Source organism: Malaya genurostris, chromosome 3, assembly GCF_030247185.1.
Source record: "Malaya genurostris strain Urasoe2022 chromosome 3, Malgen_1.1, whole genome shotgun sequence".
NCBI lineage: Eukaryota > Metazoa > Arthropoda > Insecta > Diptera > Culicidae > Malaya > Malaya genurostris.
In genome coordinates, this window is record NC_080572.1 from 32,236,958 (window position 1) to 32,256,512 (window position 19,555).

At 39.3% G+C, this 19,555-nt stretch overlaps 1 protein-coding gene across 1 annotated transcript in view; it reads left to right on the plus strand.

The window, feature by feature from the left end:
• Window positions 1-287: 287 nt before the first annotated feature.
• LOC131433756 (uncharacterized) overlaps window positions 288-19,555 on the plus strand; it is a 47,987-nt gene continuing 28,719 nt past the window's right edge. Inside the window, exons 1-2 of the mRNA XM_058600349.1 lie at window positions 288-3,039; window positions 3,418-3,946. Of these exons, the coding sequence (XP_058456332.1) occupies window positions 288-3,039; window positions 3,418-3,946 (3,281 nt within the window). The remainder of the gene's footprint in view (window positions 3,040-3,417; window positions 3,947-19,555) is intronic.

Consider the following 19,555-nt stretch of genomic DNA (forward strand, 5'->3'; position numbering starts at 1 on the left):
CGACCTTTTTTAAGTATCCAGTTGATAAAAGACTGCAGATCACCAACTCTAAGAGATTGTGCAGTAACTGTATGGGACGTAATCATTTGGCACGAGATTGTCCGTCGAAATATCGGTGCAGAACCTGTTCTAAGAAGCATCATTCTTTACTTCATCCCGGATTTCCTGGTTCTGGTTCATCTTCTGCGGCAGGTACAACTGAGACTGGTGGGTCTCCATCGACTTCTGGGGCTGCGTCGAACTCTGGTGGTTTGGTTTCTAGTTCGGTCGCATCTATATCATCTAACATGGCGATGGGGGTCACAGGATCGCATATTTTCCTGCTGACGGCGATACTGAAAGTGAAGGATAGATGGGGACGGACACATCTCGCTAGGGCGTTGCTGGATTCAGGTTCACAGGCAAATCTCATGTCAGAAAGACTATGTCAACTTCTCAAACTTCAACGTAGCGACAAGAAAGTGGAAATTAGCGGAATCGGACAAACAAGAAGACATATTTCTTGGGAAGTATCTACGGTTGTTAGCTCGCGTACGCTAGATTTTTCGTTGCCAATGGAATTCTTGGTTTTGGGGCAGGTAACAGACAATCAGCCATCTACATCTATACCATTGGCGCATTGGAATCCACCGTCCGATATGGATTTAGCTGATCCTGAATTCTACATTTCGCGTCCGATTGACTTGGTACTTGGTTCACAGTTTTATTACGATTTTCATCTTATGGATGGTGGTCGGTTACAAATTCGTAGGATCGACAATACTCTTCCAGTTTTTGTCAACACGGTTTTCGGATGGGTTGCAGCAGGTGAATCCGATTGGAACGGTGGAATATCAACAGTGAGCTGCAACTTAGCTGTAACAAAATCGCTGAATAAATCCATCGAAAGGTTTTGGACAATCGAAGAACTATCGGAAACGCTGCCTCGGACCCAAGAAGAGGAAGATTGTGAACTACATTTCCGGAATACGGTCAGTCGTGATACAAACGGGCGATATGTAGTGCGCTATCCAAAGCATATGAACTTCCACGAAATGATTGGAGAATCGAAGGATGCAGCAATACGAAGATTTCAACATTTGGAAAGGCGGTTGGCGAAGGACTCCGAACTGAAGAAGCAGTACTGCGAATTCATGCAAGAGTATCTAGATCTGGAACATATGAAGCTCATCGGTTCAGTGGACGGTTTGCGGGAAGAGAAAAAACCAGTTTGTTACCTTCCTCATCATCCAATTTTCAAGGAATCAAGCTCAACAACAAAGGTGCGAGTCGTGTTCGATGGTTCAGCAAAAACTTCTACGAATTTTTCTCTCAATGATGCGCTTCTTACTGGACCGGTAATACAGGATGATTTGCTAGATCTAATGATACGCTTCCGCAAACACGCTGTCGCTTTGGTTGCCGACATAGAAAAGATGTATCGGCAAATACGCGTACATTCAGAAGATACACCATTGCAGAGAATTGTCTGGCGTTTCAACCCATCAGAGCCGATTCAGGTTTATGAGCTTCTCACTGTCACCTACGGTCTTTCTCCATCGTCGTTCCTGGCAACACGAGTGCTTAAGCAGTTGGCTTTGAACAGTGCGAGAAACCAAAAATCAGTATCTGTTGCAGTAGCGGAAGATTTTTATATGGACGATTTTCTATCGGGAGCGGAATCTATTGAAGATGCTAAGCGATTGCGATTCGGTGTACAAACACTTATGGCGGAAGCAGGACTACAGCTTCGAAAATGGAACTCAAATATCTCAGAAGCTTTGGAAATTGCCCCGGAAGGACCCACCATTCTACATTTTGAAAAGGAACCGAAGGTGAAAACACTAGGAGTTGCCTGGGAGACTGGACCAGATCAGTTTTGCTTCGACGTTCGCGATATCAAACATGGCGAGCAATGGACAAAGCGAAAGATATTTTCGGCGATAGCTCAGTTATACGATCCTCTTGGACTTGTGTCACCTGTTATAGCTTGGGCTAAGATACACATGCAGCAGCTTTGGTTATCTTCCGTTGGTTGGGATGATCCAGTTACCGTTACTGTAAACGCTAGATGGGAAGAGTTCTACGTTCAGTTACCTGAGTTGAGATCGTTTAAGATACCAAGATGTTTGTTCCTAGCCAAACCAACGGATACTCAGTTTCACGTTTTCTGCGATGCCTCGGAACTGGCATACGGAGCTTGTATTTATGCGCGTTCGACCAACAAGGATGGCGAAATCAAGGTTACGCTCATATCATCAAAATCTCGTGTAGCTCCACTCAAACGGCTTTCTCTACCTCGCTTGGAGTTGTGTGCTGCTCTTTTGGGGGCCAAACTATACGCCCGGGTCTCAGCAGCATTACGGATGGAAGGAACTTCTTGCTGGTTTTGGTCAGATTCCACCGTCACTCTACACTGGATACAAGCACCATCCAACACTTGGCAGACTTTCGTCGGAAATCGCACTTCTGAAATACAAAATCTTACTCGAGGACATAACTGGAACCACGTCAAAGGAGTCGAAAACCCGGCCGACTATGTATCTCGTGGAATGCTACCAAGGAACTTCATCGCAAATATGATTTGGCTCGAAGGCCCAGCTTGGCTCCAAAAATCGCAGGAAAATTGGCCTGAACACCATAATCCAGAACCTCCGCCAGAAGATATTCTAGAGAGAAGAAAAACCGTACTAGTAGTTCAACAAAACTCGACCGTAGACTGTCTATATGAGAGATATTCGTCATTTCTAAAGCTAGTACGTGTTACAGCCTATATACTACGCTTCGTAAACGCTTGTAAGAGTAAATTTAAACATCCAACTGATATATTTGTCACAATACAAGAAATGCAAGCAGCCAAAGAAGCATTAGTCAAAGGTGTGCAGCAGCAAACGTTCCACGAAGAGTTGAAGGCGTTAAAAAACAAGCGACCACTTCCATCACATTCAGCATTGAAATATCTTCGTGCAATAATTGATACTAATGGAATCCTTCGTGTCGGTGGCCGGCTTCAACACTCCGAAGAAGTATACCAAGCCAAGCACCCTATGATTCTCCCAAGTAAGCATCCACTATCTCGCCTCATCGCACAGCATTATCACACCCTCACATTGCATTCAGGCCCTCGTATGACATTGGCATCGATTCGGCAAGAGTTCTGGCCGTTACGTGGTAAAGACTTGGTTAATTTTGTGTGTCGTAAGTGTCTCATATGTTTTCGCCACCGCCCTGTCCCTGCTACTCAGTCCGTAGGTCAACTTCCCAAGACTCGTACTGTACCCAGTAGACCATTCACGATCACTGGAGTGGATTATTGCGGCCCATTTTATATGAAACCAGTACATCGCCGAGCATCCCCGCAAAAAGCATTCATAGCTGTTTTTATTTGCTTTGCTACTAAAGCCGTGCATTTGGAGTTGGTCTGCAATCTTTCCACAGACGCATTTATCGCCGCTTTACGTCGTTTCATAGCACGTCGTGGTTTGCCTCAACAAATTCATTCCGATAATGGAACTAATTTCAAGGGAGCAAAAAATACTCTACTGGCACTGTATCATATGCTCAACGATAAACCTAGTCATGAAAAAATTGTCAATGAATGTGTCAATAGAGGCATTCAATGGAAATTCATACCCCCTCGAGCACCCAATTTCGGAGGGCTATGGGAAGCAGCAGTAAAAACAGCAAAAACTTCGTTGATCAAAACGATCGGTCAATGTAAACTATCGTACGAAGATTTCGTCACTCTATTAACGCAGATCGAGGCCAACATGAACACTCGTCCACTTACTCCACTTTCGGAAGATCCCTCTGAGCTCGACGTGTTAACTCCAGGACATTTCCTTACGGGATCATCATTGGGAGCATTACCAGATCCAGATTACACTAAAATACAACCCAATCGATTAAAACACTATCAGCAATTACAGCAGCTGATTCAACAACATTGGGTTCGATGGAAAAAGGAGTATTTGACCGAAATAAACAGCCAACATCAAAAATCTTCAAAATCGGTCCAATTAGAAGTAGGCCAACTAGTTTTAGTGCGAGATGATCTCAATCTCTTGGCCTCTTGCTCAAATCATCACCACTTATCCTGGTCAAGACGGTCACTCAAGAGTGGTAACAGTGAAAACTGCAGCTGGTGTTTACACACGTCCAGTATCCAAAATTTATCCACTTCCGATGAACACCGACATGCAGCCGCAACAAGAAGATACTCAAGGGGTAGCAGCATCCACTACAGAAGACACAAATTGTTCCACTTAACTGAATTTAAAGGATTTAGCTCTGAAAAAAAAAACATTAACATTATGTGTGAATATAAATTTGTAAACAAATTTAGGTGGCCGGCTAATGTTTACGTATAGTATAAAGAGAGAAGCGAAACTGTTATACAAGTATCAATCCTCTTCGAGAAGTTAGGTTGGATGATTTCTAAATGAGCCGCTTTGCGCATAAAGTCAAGAACTGTACACGGCAAGGTAGAATAGTCGACCGACTCATTGTATGTATTGGTGATCACATAATCGGTTTCGTTTTTAGTAGTTCAGTTCAGTTCAGCCTTCATTGCGACAGGTCGGCCACCAAGGCCAAAGTGTAAATTGTAGTAAATGTAGTGTAGTAAAAGTAGTAAAAGTAGTAAAATATAGTTTGATTTAGTAAAAGTGCTGAAATCGTTTTACTTACCTGGTGCTGCGATCCTCGTCTTTGGTTGGCTATCTGCATGGGAATTACTTACCTGTAGATGCACTTGCCGGTTGATACACTGCTGCAGTTGAGACCTGAAAGGAAAGGTAGGAGAACTGTCCGCATATTTGGCCTCGGACGTTTTTTTTGAACCGGAACACACCAAGGTAAGGCCAAAACAAGCACAATGATTAGTCTCGGAGAGCCCAATTCGAAGGAGATGTGCATCTAACGTGTAGTGATTGGACATGAGTCTAGATATCACACGAATGAAATCTCTACTCACATCCAGTCCCCTGAACCATGCCTTTGTCGATATTTTCGGAATAATTGAGTGCATCCACCGACCCAGATCATCTTTATCCCAAGAAGCTTGCCAGCTGGCAAGTGTTCTTTGGCGAGACGAGCTATAGAATTCGTTGAAAGCAATTGGTCTCTCATAAATTTCACCCTGAATAGCACCACGTTTGGCTAAAATATCGGCTCTTTCATTGCCAGGAATGAAGCAATGAGCCGGGACCCAGACTATAGTGATTATATAATTATTGTTCAATATGTCGTTCAGGCACTGTTTTATTTTGCCCAGGAAAAACGGTTCAGTCTTGCCAGTCATGTTTGAGCGAATGGCTTCAATTGCACTCAGACTATCTGTGAAGAGGAAATAATGGTTTGGAATTAATGTGACGATTACACTCAAACTATATTGAACTGCTGCTAGCTCTGCTATATAAACAGATGCAGGTTCTTGAAGCCTAAATGAGGCCGAAACATTATTGTTGAACATACCAAACCCTGTCGCTTATTCAATTCGCGATCCGTCCGTGTAAAACATTTTCTCAGAGTCAATATGCCTGAACTTACTTGAAAATATTTTTGGGATTTCCGTCGAACGTAGATGATCCGGGATTCCACGCACTTCGCGCTGCATGGATGTATCGAAAAATAAAGTTGAGTCAGGGACATTTAGGAGGCGGACACGGATAGGAATATATCTTGAAGGGTTGATTTCCTGTGACATATGGTTAAAATATACTGTCATGAATTTTGTTTGAGATCGAAGCTCGACTAGTCGTTCGAAATTATTAATTACCATGGGATTCAGCACCTCACATCATATTAGCAGGCGTGATGAAAGCTCCCAAAATCGATCTTTTAATGGAAGAACTCCCGCCAGAACTTCAAGACTCATTGTATGTGTCGAATGCATGCACCCTAAAGCAATTCGCAAACAACGATACTGAATTCGCTCCAGTTTGATAATATGAGAGTTTGCAGCGGAACGAAAGCAAACGCATCCATATTCCATCACTGAAAGTATCGTTGTCTGATACAATTTTATTAGATCTTCCGGATGAGCACCCCAACAAGATCCTGTTATTGTTCGAAGAAAATTTACTCTTTGTTGGCATTTTGTTATCAGAAACCTAATGTGTCCTCCCCACGTGCATTTGGAATCGAACCACACCCCGAGGTATTTAAAAGTTAAAACCTGTTGGATCATTCTTCCCATCATATGGAGCTGAAGCTGCGCGGGATCATGTTTTCTTGAAAAGACGACTAACTCTGTTTTCTCCACCGTGAATTCGATACCAAGATGAACAGCCCAATCGGACAAGTTATCTAAGGTATCTTGCAATGGTTTATGCAGATCAATAGCTTTGGGTCCAGTAACTGAAACCACGCCATCATCTGCCAATTGTCTTAGTGTACATGGGGTTACTAGACAGCTGTCAATGTCATTTACGTAAAAATTATAGAGGAGCGGACTGAGGCATGAGCCTTGCGGGAGACCCATGTAACTATTTCTGAGTGTTGCCAAATCGCCATGTGAAAAATGCATGTGTTTCTCTGACAAAAGGTTGTGCAAATAATTATTTATAACCGCTGGGAGTCCATTTTGGTGAAGCTTGTCTGAAAGAACATCAATGGAAACTGAATCAAATGCTCCTTTAATGTCTAAAAATACAGATGCCATTTGTTGCTTTTGAGCGAAGGCAATTTGGATGTCAGACGAAAGTAATGCAAGGCAATCATTCGTCCCTTTATTTCTACGGAAGCCAAACTGAGTATCTGACAACAAACCGTTCGTCTCGACCCAAGTGTCGAGACGTCGTAGAATAATTTTTTCGAACAATTTTCTGATGCAGGACAACATCGCAATGGGTCTATATGAGTTGTGATTGGAAGCTGGTTTCCCCGGTTTTTGAATGGCGATAACTTTCACTTGTCTCCAGTCAGGTGGAACAATATTTTGCTCAAGAAACTTGTTGAACAATTCCAACAAACGTCTTTTTGCGAGGTTGGGCAGATTCTTCACCAAGTTGAATTTAATTCTGTCCAACCCTGGAGCGTTATTGTTACAAGACAAGAGTGCTATAGAAAATTCCATCATTGAAAATGGGTTATTAATAAAACCATTATTTGGAGGAGATTCCCGTATAATGCTCTGCGTAGGAACAGAATCTGGGCAAACTTTCCTAGCAAAGTCAAATATCCATCGGTTCGAGTATTCATCACTCTCATTGCCCACGGTACGATTCCTCATTCGTCTGGCCGTGTTCCAAAGAGTGCTCATTGAGGTATCTCTTGACAAACCTTCGACAAAATGTCTCCAATAGCTACATTTTTTGGCTCGAAGTATGCTCTTGTACTTGGTTTCTAAAACCATAAGTTTTTCAAAATTCTGAGGAGTTCCTCCTCCCCGTTTTAGAAACGTCTTGCAAGCATTTTGTTTTGCGAGTTTAGCCTCTGAGCACTCTTTGTCCCACCAGGGGTTGGGAGGCCTTCTGTTAGTCGTTGGCCCAGGAAAGCGTTTAGTTTGGGATTGTTCTGCTGCCTCCAGAATCGAACAAATGAGGAAGTCATATTCTTCAAGTGGAGGGAGCTCTTCCATTGAATTCAAAATACTAGAGATACTACTTTGGTATTTAATCCAGTCGATATTTTTTGTCAAATCATATGGAATACTAGCGGAAGTAGCAATGCAATTGCTACTGCTAATTGAGATGATGATTGGTAAATGATCGCTACCGTGTAAATCAGGCAGTATTTTCCAGGTGCAATCTAGTCGAATTGATGTTGAGCAAAGAGATAGATCTAATGCACTTGGGCGTGCCGGAGGTCTTGGGATCCGTGTCATGCTACCCATATTTAATACCGTCATGCTAAAATTGTCACAAATGTTTTGTATTAAAGATGATCTGCTATCATTGTAAACGGAACCCCACATAATACCGTGCGAATTTAAATCCCCCAGAATCAATCGTGGTGCAGGAAGGGCTTCAACCATTTCATTAAGCTGTTGCTGTCCAACTTGTGCTTTTGGAGGAATATAAACCGAAGCTATGCAAATATCTTTGCCTTTAATGTTTATTTGGCAAGCAACAACTTCTATACTAGAAGTTGAAGGGATGTTTAATCTATAAAAGGAATAGCATTTCTTAATTCCCAAAAGCACTCCACCATACGGAGAGTCTCTATCGAGACGTATAATGTTAAAATCATTAAAATTTAAAGCTATGTTTGAAGTAAGCCATGTTTCGCATAAAGCAAATACATCACATTTTTGACTATGCAATAATATTTTAAATGAATCAAGTTTTGGCATGATGCTTCGACAATTCCACTGCAGGACAGTGATTGTATCATTTGCGACGGGTGATAAATTATCCATCAAAAGATACAAAACCTGAGACAATTGGCCATTGAGCTGATAACTGCTTCAAAAAGGTTCTAGCTATTGGAAGGAATGCCATTATGAGGGTCTTTAAGGGTTCAGATATATTGAATGCTGAGAAAATCCATTCAACAATTTCCGAAAACTTCAGTAATCTTGTTGGTGGCTGTGAAATGGAGCCCACTGGATTATTATCTTTTTCTGTACTAGATCCTGGATTGGTTTGTGAATTTGACAAACCAGGAGGCACAGTCTTTGGTTTTGACTTTTTTTGTTTAACACGGGGATCTTTTTTTGAAGATGAAATTTTAGGTGTCTTTTTTGGTAATTTGGAGGAAGACTTCTTTCTCTTAACTGACCCTTGGGTAGTGATAAACGAATTACCTTCACTATTTTCGTCAGAGTCAGAGTCCTCTGGTTCCTCTAGATTTGAAAACCCGTTTTCGGTTTCCAAAGGGGGGACATCAATGACCGTTTTAAGCATTTCTGCATATGTGCGCTTAGACCGTGCTTTTAAAGAAAGCTTAATTTTGTCTTTGTGCACTTTAAATGCAGTGCATACTGAAATATCATCATGAGGACTATTCCCACAATAAATACATTTTTCAATTTCCTTGTTGCAATCATTATCTTTATGAGGCCCTTCACACTTAATACATTTTGGTTTATTACTACAGTAAGTAGCTGTGTGGCCGAATTTTTTGCAGTTCGTACAATTCATTACATTTGGAACAAAAAGCCGAACAGGGAGGCGAATTTTATCGACATAGACATGGGACGGCAACGCAGACCCGGCAAATGTCACTCGAAACGAGTCTGATGGGCGATAAACTTTTTTTTCCTCTTCATGAACTACTGAGTACAGTTGTTTGCACTCCAGTATTTTCACACCCTCAAGCATAGAGTTCTTGAAACGACCAACACCATGCTTGAGTAAATCATCTACCGAAAGACTCGCTTCGGTAACAACACCGTCAATTTCGACATCTTTGGAGGGTATGTAAACTTTATACTCTTTATTGAAATGTTCCGAAGAGACAATATCATTCGCGTGTTTCAAATTATTTACCACAACACGAATTTTATCGTTATTTACTTTTATGATCTCTTTGATTGAAGAGTATCGTGATGTCAAACCTTTATTAATTTGAAAAATGTTTAATGGCTTTGATATACGTCTAAAAAAGACTATCCAAGGCCCAGAAGAGCTCTCCTGATATTTTTTCGTTCGTGGGGGTATCGGATTCATGCTAGGATTTACGTCCATGGATTCATCCATTACATTAAAATTTTTAACTAAACTTTAAAATAAAATTTGAAACCAACACTACACAGTACTCAATCAAAAGGAAAAGAAAAAACTTCTACCTTGAAATTGTTGTCTATCTCCGTTGCACTGCCGTGTAGATCCTCGTTGCTCTAGATGTTCTTGTTGGATGTATCTGGACGTTGATACAATGCTGAAGCTCGCTGTAGCGATAGAATATGATGTGATGCTACTGCTACCTGACATCCAGCACCACTCGAATTCCGATTTGCTTTCGTCTTCGCCAGCTGCAACCAGCGCAAGTCACCGGTGTATACCTGCGTGTTGTATGGCAGTGGAAAGACCGAGTTGTCTTGTCTCCTTCTTCCTTGTGCTCCGCACCGATATGCTTCTGCACTGAAGTGCCTTCGCACCGGTGTGCCTTTGCACTCTCCTGCTTCTATGTGCCTTTGCACTCTTCCTCTTCGATGTGTCTTTGCACTCTCCTGCTCAGCACTTGTGGCTGTATATTGCGGCCTGGGTAGAGTTTGGGAAACGCCCTTTGTTGTTTCCTTCACCAGCTTGGCCCAGCACTAGGGCTCTCTTATGCAGCACGACTATACGTTTTAACGGCTGCTGCCAACAGGTTTCTACCTGTAGTTCAACCGTTGTCGTATTTAACGCGTGTAAACCAACCAGCGTTATTAAACTGTACGCTTCTATACACAACCTTCTCGGTTGAACGGCTATTACTGAATGATGATTAATAAAAGTTAGTAGTTAGTAGTCTCGAAAATGGTTTTTAGTATAATTTTGTTAAACACTGTTTCGATTCAAAATTGGGAGTTTTGTAATATCAGATTTTCCCAAAAGTAAGGCTAGAATTGAAATGGCAAGCTGACGATGAAAATTGTCCTCTTTAGTCGCGAAGAATACTTATGCAAAATTTGGACCAAATAAAGAAATATAAAATTTGTCGACTTTCGATTGCATGTCGAAATAACTTTGTACGAAACAAAATCTCAACTACCCATTTGACCGATGAAATCCTCACTGTTCTTCGAGCAAAAGCACAGGAAGCAGTCAGAAAAACCCTCTGAAACCACTATCAGGGATCGCTACATATATCCCGGGAAATGAGTGTTGAAAAGATTTAGGCACCAAGACAAGTGTAGAAATTTCTGAGATATTTTCATTTCTCTTGACGTAGAGTTCTATCAGATGTTAGAACTTCAGACTCCAGTGCTGGAATGTAACTAATAACGCGATGGATAAGTAAATGTCGATTTCCGACCCCGCACAAAGAGTTATCAAGTATTTCTGGCTCGAAGGGGCAAATGACCTTAAGGTTAAAATATCTATAGTCGAAACTAACAAAAAGTAACCACATTCACAGATGGTAAATGTAATTCAGGCCCAAACCAAAATATGGTAAGTATTGCAGTTTGTAGTAACTTTTCTCATACCATCGATAATTTACTCTGATTCATGGCAAATGGCACATTTTACGAGCTCCAAATTGATCTTTTTATCGCTGTTAGCTGATTACGAATTAATACACTCCCGCATCATGTTTACCAAATCAACTCCTTTGCTTCAACCCGGAAAACTCCGTTCCAAACTTTCGCCTGCACTGTGTGCTCGAGCATGTGAGGCTTGTTATTAATTCCTATGGAACACACATGCGGTGCCTCGTCGGAGCTCGTCTGGTTCGTGTTAAAAATTTGAATTGCCGGTAATTTGAGCCATTCAAGTCATCTCTCAAGAAAAACAACCTAACAAATTGCAAATAAAAAAACCTGTCTTAATCCACCTAGTGGTGTAATGATGCCTTTCTCACATTACTAATATTTCCAAAAATTTCAGATTCTGTCAAGAAATTTTTTTCTATCTTGAATAAAATAAGAAACTTTCTTTGGGTATAAACTAACATAACCTTTTCAATTTGTAAACAGTTATGTCAAGTTAATAAAAATTTTACTTTTTTTGCATCGTCGCACTAAATGATACTTCGCCCTATAGATCTGGAATCGGAAACATACTTCGCCCTATAGATCTGGAACCGGAAATCGGACCCGGATGAAATTAACCAGTGACCTATGAAACTATAAGAACTTTTATTTGAGCCTAAGTTTGTGGGAATTGATCAAATCATTTCCGAGAAAATTGAGTGAGTCTCGTTTTAGAGTTTTTCATCACTATTTCCGGTTCTTCTGGAATCGGGAACTTGGAACCAGTAGAACCGAAGTCGGTTCGTTTAGTAACTAACTAATATAGGCTACAAATTGAATCAGTTTTGAGTCAAATCTAGAAGAAATTTACTCTTTTTTGCATCGTCGCTTTAAATGACGGTGTGCAATTTTAAACACACTTTATTCTATGAAAGCATTATGAAATTATATGAGAAAGGCAATACGTGTACTTTTGCAGAAAAGCATCGTTATCATGATTTTGTTATAACACTAACAAGTAGGTACCAATTGAACAAAAGATTCACAAATTTACATAATTTACTTTTTTCACCTGAAAAATTTAAATTTAAATGTGGCCTACATGCACGCTTTAAGAAATTGAACCAATCATAGCCTGTTCGCACTATACCGGGACGGGATATTCTTCGCCAAGTTTTTTCCAGCGCCGGCGGTGCGAAAAACTCGGCGAGGAATATCGGTGGCAACCAAATGGATTTTATCCCGGATCCGGGATTCCAATACATACACACGCCGGCAGCTCAGTCATCGCCGATGAGGAAAAAAACGTCCCGGATAGTCCCGGACGGTCCCGTCCCGGTCGTCCCGGTATAGTGCGAACAGGCTATCACACTACGAACGGATCAAAGCCGGAGGTGGGTTCTTCTTCTTTAGTACCAGCACGTATCGACGTGTACCGGTTTTGCATCGTCATTTTAAATAAGGATTTGAATGTTTTAACACTCATCTCCCTCTAATTTTGAAACCGGAAATCGGATGTGGATGAAATTGAACAGTATATTTAAAGACAATAAGAGCATTAAAATAAATCATGATTCGCGAAAATCGGTTTTACCGTTGCTGAGAATTCGAAGTAAGTTCCGTTGTTGGAGTTTTGCTTCACTATCACCGGTGCTTTCGAAGCGGAAACCGGGGACTAGTAGTCCCAAAGTAGTTTTACATATTCACTAACTAACAAGATCTGCCAATAAGATGAATTTAGGAGTAAATTCTTTGAAAATATGCACCTCATTTCGCCATCGTGAAAAAACACTCATGAAATTGAAAATTTTCACTAATCGCTCTGTAATACCAAAACCGGAAGTCGGATCCGAATTAACATTTCGGAAACATTTTAAAGAATTTTTTGACCTTTCATTTGCTTCTTAGTATGTGAAAATCGGTACAGAATTTTCCGAGAAAATTGAGTTTGCATGTTTTTATAAATTTGCACACTCCGGAACCGGAAGTTGGATCAAAATAAATTCAGGAAAATTGAATGAGGCTATAAGACCTTTCATTTAAATCTTAGTTTGTAAAAATCGGTTCGGTCATCGCTGAGAAATGCGTGTGACTATTTTTTTCCGTTTTTTGATGCATATCACCCTGTAATTCCGGAACCGGAAGTCGGATCGGGATAAAATTTAATAGCAGTCATGAGACCTTTCATTTGAATCTGAGTTTGTGAAAATCGATTCAGTAATCTTTGAGAAAATAGAGTGAAATTATTTGCCACATACATACATACATACACACACACATACACACATACATTTTGTGATCTCGACAAACTGAATCGAATGGTATATGACACTCTGCCCTCCGGGCCTCGGTTGTAAAGTCGGTTTTCACAGCGATTGCATAACCTTTCTATATGAGAAAAGCAAAAATGAAACATTCCGATGTTGTAGAAGGAAAGAAGATGTGATTGTCGAAGGAAGTGAAAATGAAAAATTCAAACCCAGAAGTTTGCGTTCGCCAAGCCGGGGAAGAACAAAATGAATGGTTGTATTTGTGTATGTGAGAAAAGTTCAATAAAATAAAAATAAGGATTTATGGGCTGTCGAAGCAGAGCGCAGGATGAAATAGGCTCGCCAATGTGGGGCGCAGTGTGGGTGGATAAATGCCTAAAAAATGAACAACAGTGTCTGGAAGTTTGGTAAGTATGTGATGGAAAGCTATCTAGTATTGGCAAATTGGAGCAATAAAATTACACGCGAATCCAAATTGAGGCTTTTATGTTTTGTTTGGGGTGTGTTAGAATCGAGTTTGAACACGGCCGAATGTTGCGAAAAGTGGAAGCGCTGTGGGATTAATTCGTATGCTGTATGGATATCTATTTTTATGAAGTCTCAATAACGTCTTCTTTTATTAGTTCACCAAAAACAACAATCCCACAGTCGTTTACGCCACTTATCGTTTTATCAGGATTCAGGATACAATTGAATGCAAACCTTCAAATGTGAATTGCATCACGTTCTTAGGTGTAATGCTCGCTTAAATTGCTACTATCTTCATAAGTTCGATTCCTTTTAAATATTTATAAATTGCGTATCATGCTAACCATTTTGTTCGGCGAAATCAAGAATCAATTCAATTTGATGAGGAGAATTTCATGTTGTGAAATATTTTGCTCATGGAAGTCTCCATGACCATACACTTCGAAGCGTGTGTATAGAAGTCAGTTTCCCATTCATTTTGTACCTGTTCAAAGATCCCCATTACCAGCTCTCTTCAAAACATGTTAATACTAGCGCTTATCGGGTTTCCCATCCCTTCAAAGAAAACCCATTCACTACGGTTGGAACCAGCCAGCTATTGGCACCGAAAGGACAAGCGTGCATTGGGAAACACCCTTTTACTATTGTGTAGTCTCGTTTTCGGGGGAAAAATCGTTTGGAACAGAACAACACTGCACATACAATGCGAGTTGACTTGCAAAAATCTTTGCCGTTATGCTTTTTCCATCATCATTATCGCCCCAACCAGACTGGCTGGCTTGTGCTTTACTGACTTGGACCGTAAACGAATCCCGTTGTTTGCTTCTTGCTTTTGGGGTCGGACATGTGAAGAGGGGTGGCGTGCCGTGAAAACATCAACACGCGTCAAGCACACGAAACTTTCTCGGTTGTGTCATTTGCGACGGGCTTTATGTCGACGGCGAAGACTGTTTTGCATCTCATTCAAACCGAACGAAGAAAGAAAATCCCCGTCATGCAATTGGAGTTTATGATGCATTAGCAAGGGGAGTTGTTCGGCCGGGTGGCGGAGGATGGAAATAATGTCGAAGAATGGATGTTTGGTCTCAAGCTTTCCCTTTGGTCGTGTTGCTGCCACTTGCCAAACATTGAAGATGGCGATTAAAGTGATAACATTCGCTTTGTGAGTGGTTATGTCATGTCCGTAAGCCGATGTTCTTTGTCGTATGCCTTCTGGGGAGGAAATGCTCGTCGTTTCAATTTTATGATTATAATGGTAAAAGCAGATCACACGTTTCTGAAAATGTCCTGTACCTTGACCATTCGTTATTACCATTTGTTATTAGTCAGTATTCTCGTCACCAACTAATTTTATGCTGTCTGACTGTCACCATCACACTTGAATTACAGCACATAGAAAACAAGAAAACCCTTCTTAATCCACCTAGTGGTGCGATAATGCCTTTCTCTTCTTTCATAACAGTCTCATGAAAATATACTTCATACTTTTATTAAACAATTTCGGATACTAATTTTGACACCAATTGATTCAGATTGATTCGAGTAGTTCACAAAAGCATGCTTCAGTGAAATTTCCAAAATCGAAAAAAGTTAGAATGCTTGGAATTGCATGAAACGTCGAGATTTAGTGTCATCTCGAAAAAAATTGTTATTGGAAAAATCGACTTTTTTGAAGTTTTGAGACTTTTGGCATTAAAAAAGTTTTCGATTTTGGAAATTTCATGTACTCCCCCCTATGGTGCTTTCTCAAGATTGAAAATTTTCAAAACTTTACCGCCGAGCAGCACCCCTTACGCATGTCCGATTTAGCTCAAATTTTGCGTGAGGACTTTTTTCGAGATGCTTAAACTTCAGAACAATAGCGCTTTACGAAATTATAGGTGATCCCAAAATATTGGCACCCTCATATACATTAAAGCGGCAAAAAACAACGTGTTTTGTCGGTTACGTCACTTATACCATCATATGTCCGGAACCAAAAGTCACAGCCATTTGTTCTTCGAACTTGATCAATGGTCCGATAGTAGCTTTCAAATGAGCATAAGTTAAAGTCAGTAAAAAAAAAACCTTAAGTGACTAATTCATTAGATTGAATATCTCAACATGTTGAGTAATGTCAAAATAATGGAAAACAAATGCAGAACAATTTTTGTTGAAGTTACTAGTTCATAGTTTTAATGTTTATTTTAATTTATTAGCTGATACAGATTTCTAGGTGCATGACAGAGTGATCAGTTGGCAATTTAAAGTAAAAACATGCTCTAATCCACCTAGTGGTATATTGAAGCCTTTCTCATTAATTTTTTTATGAGAAATCGATGCAAGTTCCATGTTGGAGTTTTTGATTAAACATTTTTACCAACTCAAAATAAGTTCAGCAGTAAAGATATTCCATTGCAGAATTTGGAAAAATAGAACTTTTTTGAATTAAAGCTGTTTGATTTACCTCTCATACACTATTTCGATCGAGCCAATTGAACGAAAACCTGTGCTCCTGTTACAGCTGTGTATGAAATTTAAATTAAATAAGTACATATCGATTTTGCAACATCATTTTGTATGACCAACAGAAAGATCCGGATTAAATTGTAGATTTTGAGTAAATGTGAGCTTCAATTTAAATAATGATTCGTGAGAAATGGTTGAACCATCGCTGAGAATTCGAAGTGAATTCAGATCGTGATGTAAAATTGAATCCAAAAATTAAAAATCGTTGCTGGATTGTAACTTTAACTTTAAGACTCATATTAGCAAACATCAAAAACATTCGTTGCGTCGGGTTTCTTCCCTTCTTGATTTTTTGCAAGCAAATGATGTTTTGTGTTACGAAAGTAGGGAATCTCGTTGAAAAAAAATGATTATTGCGATTCCGGGAACAAAAAGTACAAACTAATTTTTTTTATCAAACTTTTGATATCTTTATATTAAAAAGCATGAATGTTCATATTTTATAGAAAAACAATTATCCCCGGAAATAAAAAAAGGCTTTAGAGTTCTTTACCGAAAAAAATAGTTGAATGAAAAAAAAAATTTGGGTGGCTGATTTTGCGGGGAATGCCTTATATATAATACTGTGGTATTCTTTTCAAAATGTTTCTCTTTGATTTTTGAAAGAATCCAAGGGATTGTTTGTGTATTAGCTAGTATAACCAACATAATGAAAAAGTGCTTTGTTCGGGTAGGTCATCCTTAAGAAATCGAAGTGGGTTCACTATTATATGTAATTCGAGCACCGGAATCTGAGAACCAGTATAATCGAAGTCAGTTCGTACGGCCGCCAACTAACATGACGTACAAACTCTACTAATTTTTATTCAAATTTTGAATTTTTTATTCGATTCTGCCATCGTACTACGGTTTAAGTTTTTGTTGAATCCAAAAATATGCAGTAATTTTTGGTAGGACCATAAGACCTAGCCTTTCATTTGACCCTAAGATTGGAAATATCAGTTCTGCAAATTCTGAGAAAAGTGAGTGAGATCCACTTTTGAGCATATGACTATTCTCTCCCGTAATCGAAAACCGGGAACCAGGATAGTCAGAACCAATTTGTTTAGCTACCTACTGATAATGGTTATCGGTTTGTGTAGTTGTGAGACCAGTATAGTTTTTTTTTGCGTACTTTGTTCCGCAGGTTTAAGTGACGGTGTACAACATTTATCACACTCTACTCTGTAACTGTGGAACCGGAAGTCGGATCTGGATGAAATTCAGGAATTCTGTACAGCACCGTTAAACCTTTCATTTGAGTTTAATTTTGTGGCAATCGGTCGAACCATCGCTGAGAAAAGTGAGTGAGATTCATTTTGGAATATATGACCACTATTTTCGGTGCTTCCGGAATCGGTGACCGGGAACCAGGATAGCCGCAATCGGTTTGTTTAGTTGCCTACTGCCAATGGCTATCAATTTGTGGAGTTTTGAGCCCAATTTAGAACATTTTTTAAGGTTTTTGTTTCACCGGCTTGAGTGACGGTGTACAATATTGAACACACTTTACCCTATAACTGCGGAACCGAAAGTCACATCCGGATGAAATTCAGGAATTCTGTATGGCACCGTGAGACCTTTCATTTGGATCTATGTTTTTAAAAATTGGATGAGCGGTCTCTGAGAAAATCGATTGCACGGTTTTAGTTCATTTTGTACATTTTACCCCATAACTCCCGAACAAGGCCATAATTTAAATTTCAGTTGAAGAAAATCAATTGAGTGATCTCGGAGAAAATGGAGTGCACTTTTTTTTATTCTTTTTGCACATTTTACTCCTACAATGCAATAATTTAAATTTCAGTTGAAGAAAATCGGTTGAGTGGTCTCTGAGAAAATGGAGTGCACTTTTTCATCATTTTTTTGCACATTTTACTCCGGTCCAACCATCTCCGAGTAAATCGAGTGCACATTTTTGTTACATACACACACAAACATTTGCTCACTTCGTCGAGCTGAGTCGAATGGTATATGACATTCGGCCTCGGTTAAAAAGTCGGTTTTCACAGTGTTTGCACAACCTTTTTATATGAGAAGGGTAAAAATTACAAACATTTGATTGTAGGGACCTTTCCCCTAAACGTAGCCGTTCTCGTGAGGACTTGTTATTTAAAGGACTTCGGTTTCTATTGAATTATCGGTTTTTCTTAAAATCGTTATAACTCGGAAATTATTAATTGCTTGAAGATAGTGGCTGAGATGAAGTCATAGGAAATCAAGTGGGAACTCTTTTAAAACAGTGACTGAATAAAAATTTTAATAATTTTCCAAGAATAGGTAAATTATAAGAAGATATAAAATTTATATTAAATGCATATTTTATATTTCAATAGTTATTCGAACACTGTTATATTATTTTACAGTTCAAAGGCAATAAATTTGCTCATAAAAAGTCTTCTTCAAGAAGTTCTTGCTCTCAAGATATTTAAACATAAAACTGATAGTATGAACTCAGATTTTTGTTGAATTGCGCAACTTCGGCAATAATAATAGCAAACCTAAGAGAATCAATAAATTGTCGTACGATATATTATTCAAACTGAGTTTTGGTTTTACGGAGTTGACCAACCCAAAAGGTGGAAATCTTTTTATTAGTTTGCATTTCTGCTAGGTTCGTTTGCTATCTGGCGATTAAAATCATTTGGCCGCAAAACAGTGTTTTGATGACTGTGTTTTAAGAAAACTTTGTAACTTTGCAAATCCGAATATATTGTTTTAACTGTAACTTCTTCGATATAAAAAAGTATGATTCAAATTAATACCTAACTTTGGTTTTGATAAAAGATTTGAAATAAAAATATTGCAAAAACTAAAGATGTGATTCTTATAATGTAATATTTTCGGAAAGATTATTGATTATTTTTTTTTCATTGCATTTTCTTTTGAATGCCCCTCGTTTTCATATAACTTGCTTTAGACATCATTGTGATTAAATAAATAATTTTTTAATTACGTCGATTTGAAGAAAGTGCATGAAAACTACGTACGCTCGCTTTAAAAATCAGTCCCGAGTTGAGTTAGTCTCTTTATCCATGCAAAACAAATGCTTCGCTATACTGAAAATTTATGTAAAGTTCATCCAAAGCGGAGTATGGGAAATTTGATGACTTGTTATCCATTTCTGAAGTTGAACAAGAATACACGAGAAAGAATGATTGTTGTAAATAAAATTTTAAGTCTCGCCAATAATCGCAATCTTGTTACATACATGTTTCCTGCTCGGTACGAATCTTACGTGTTTACGCAATTCTGAGCGATTGACACCATCCAGCAAAATTAATGAGAT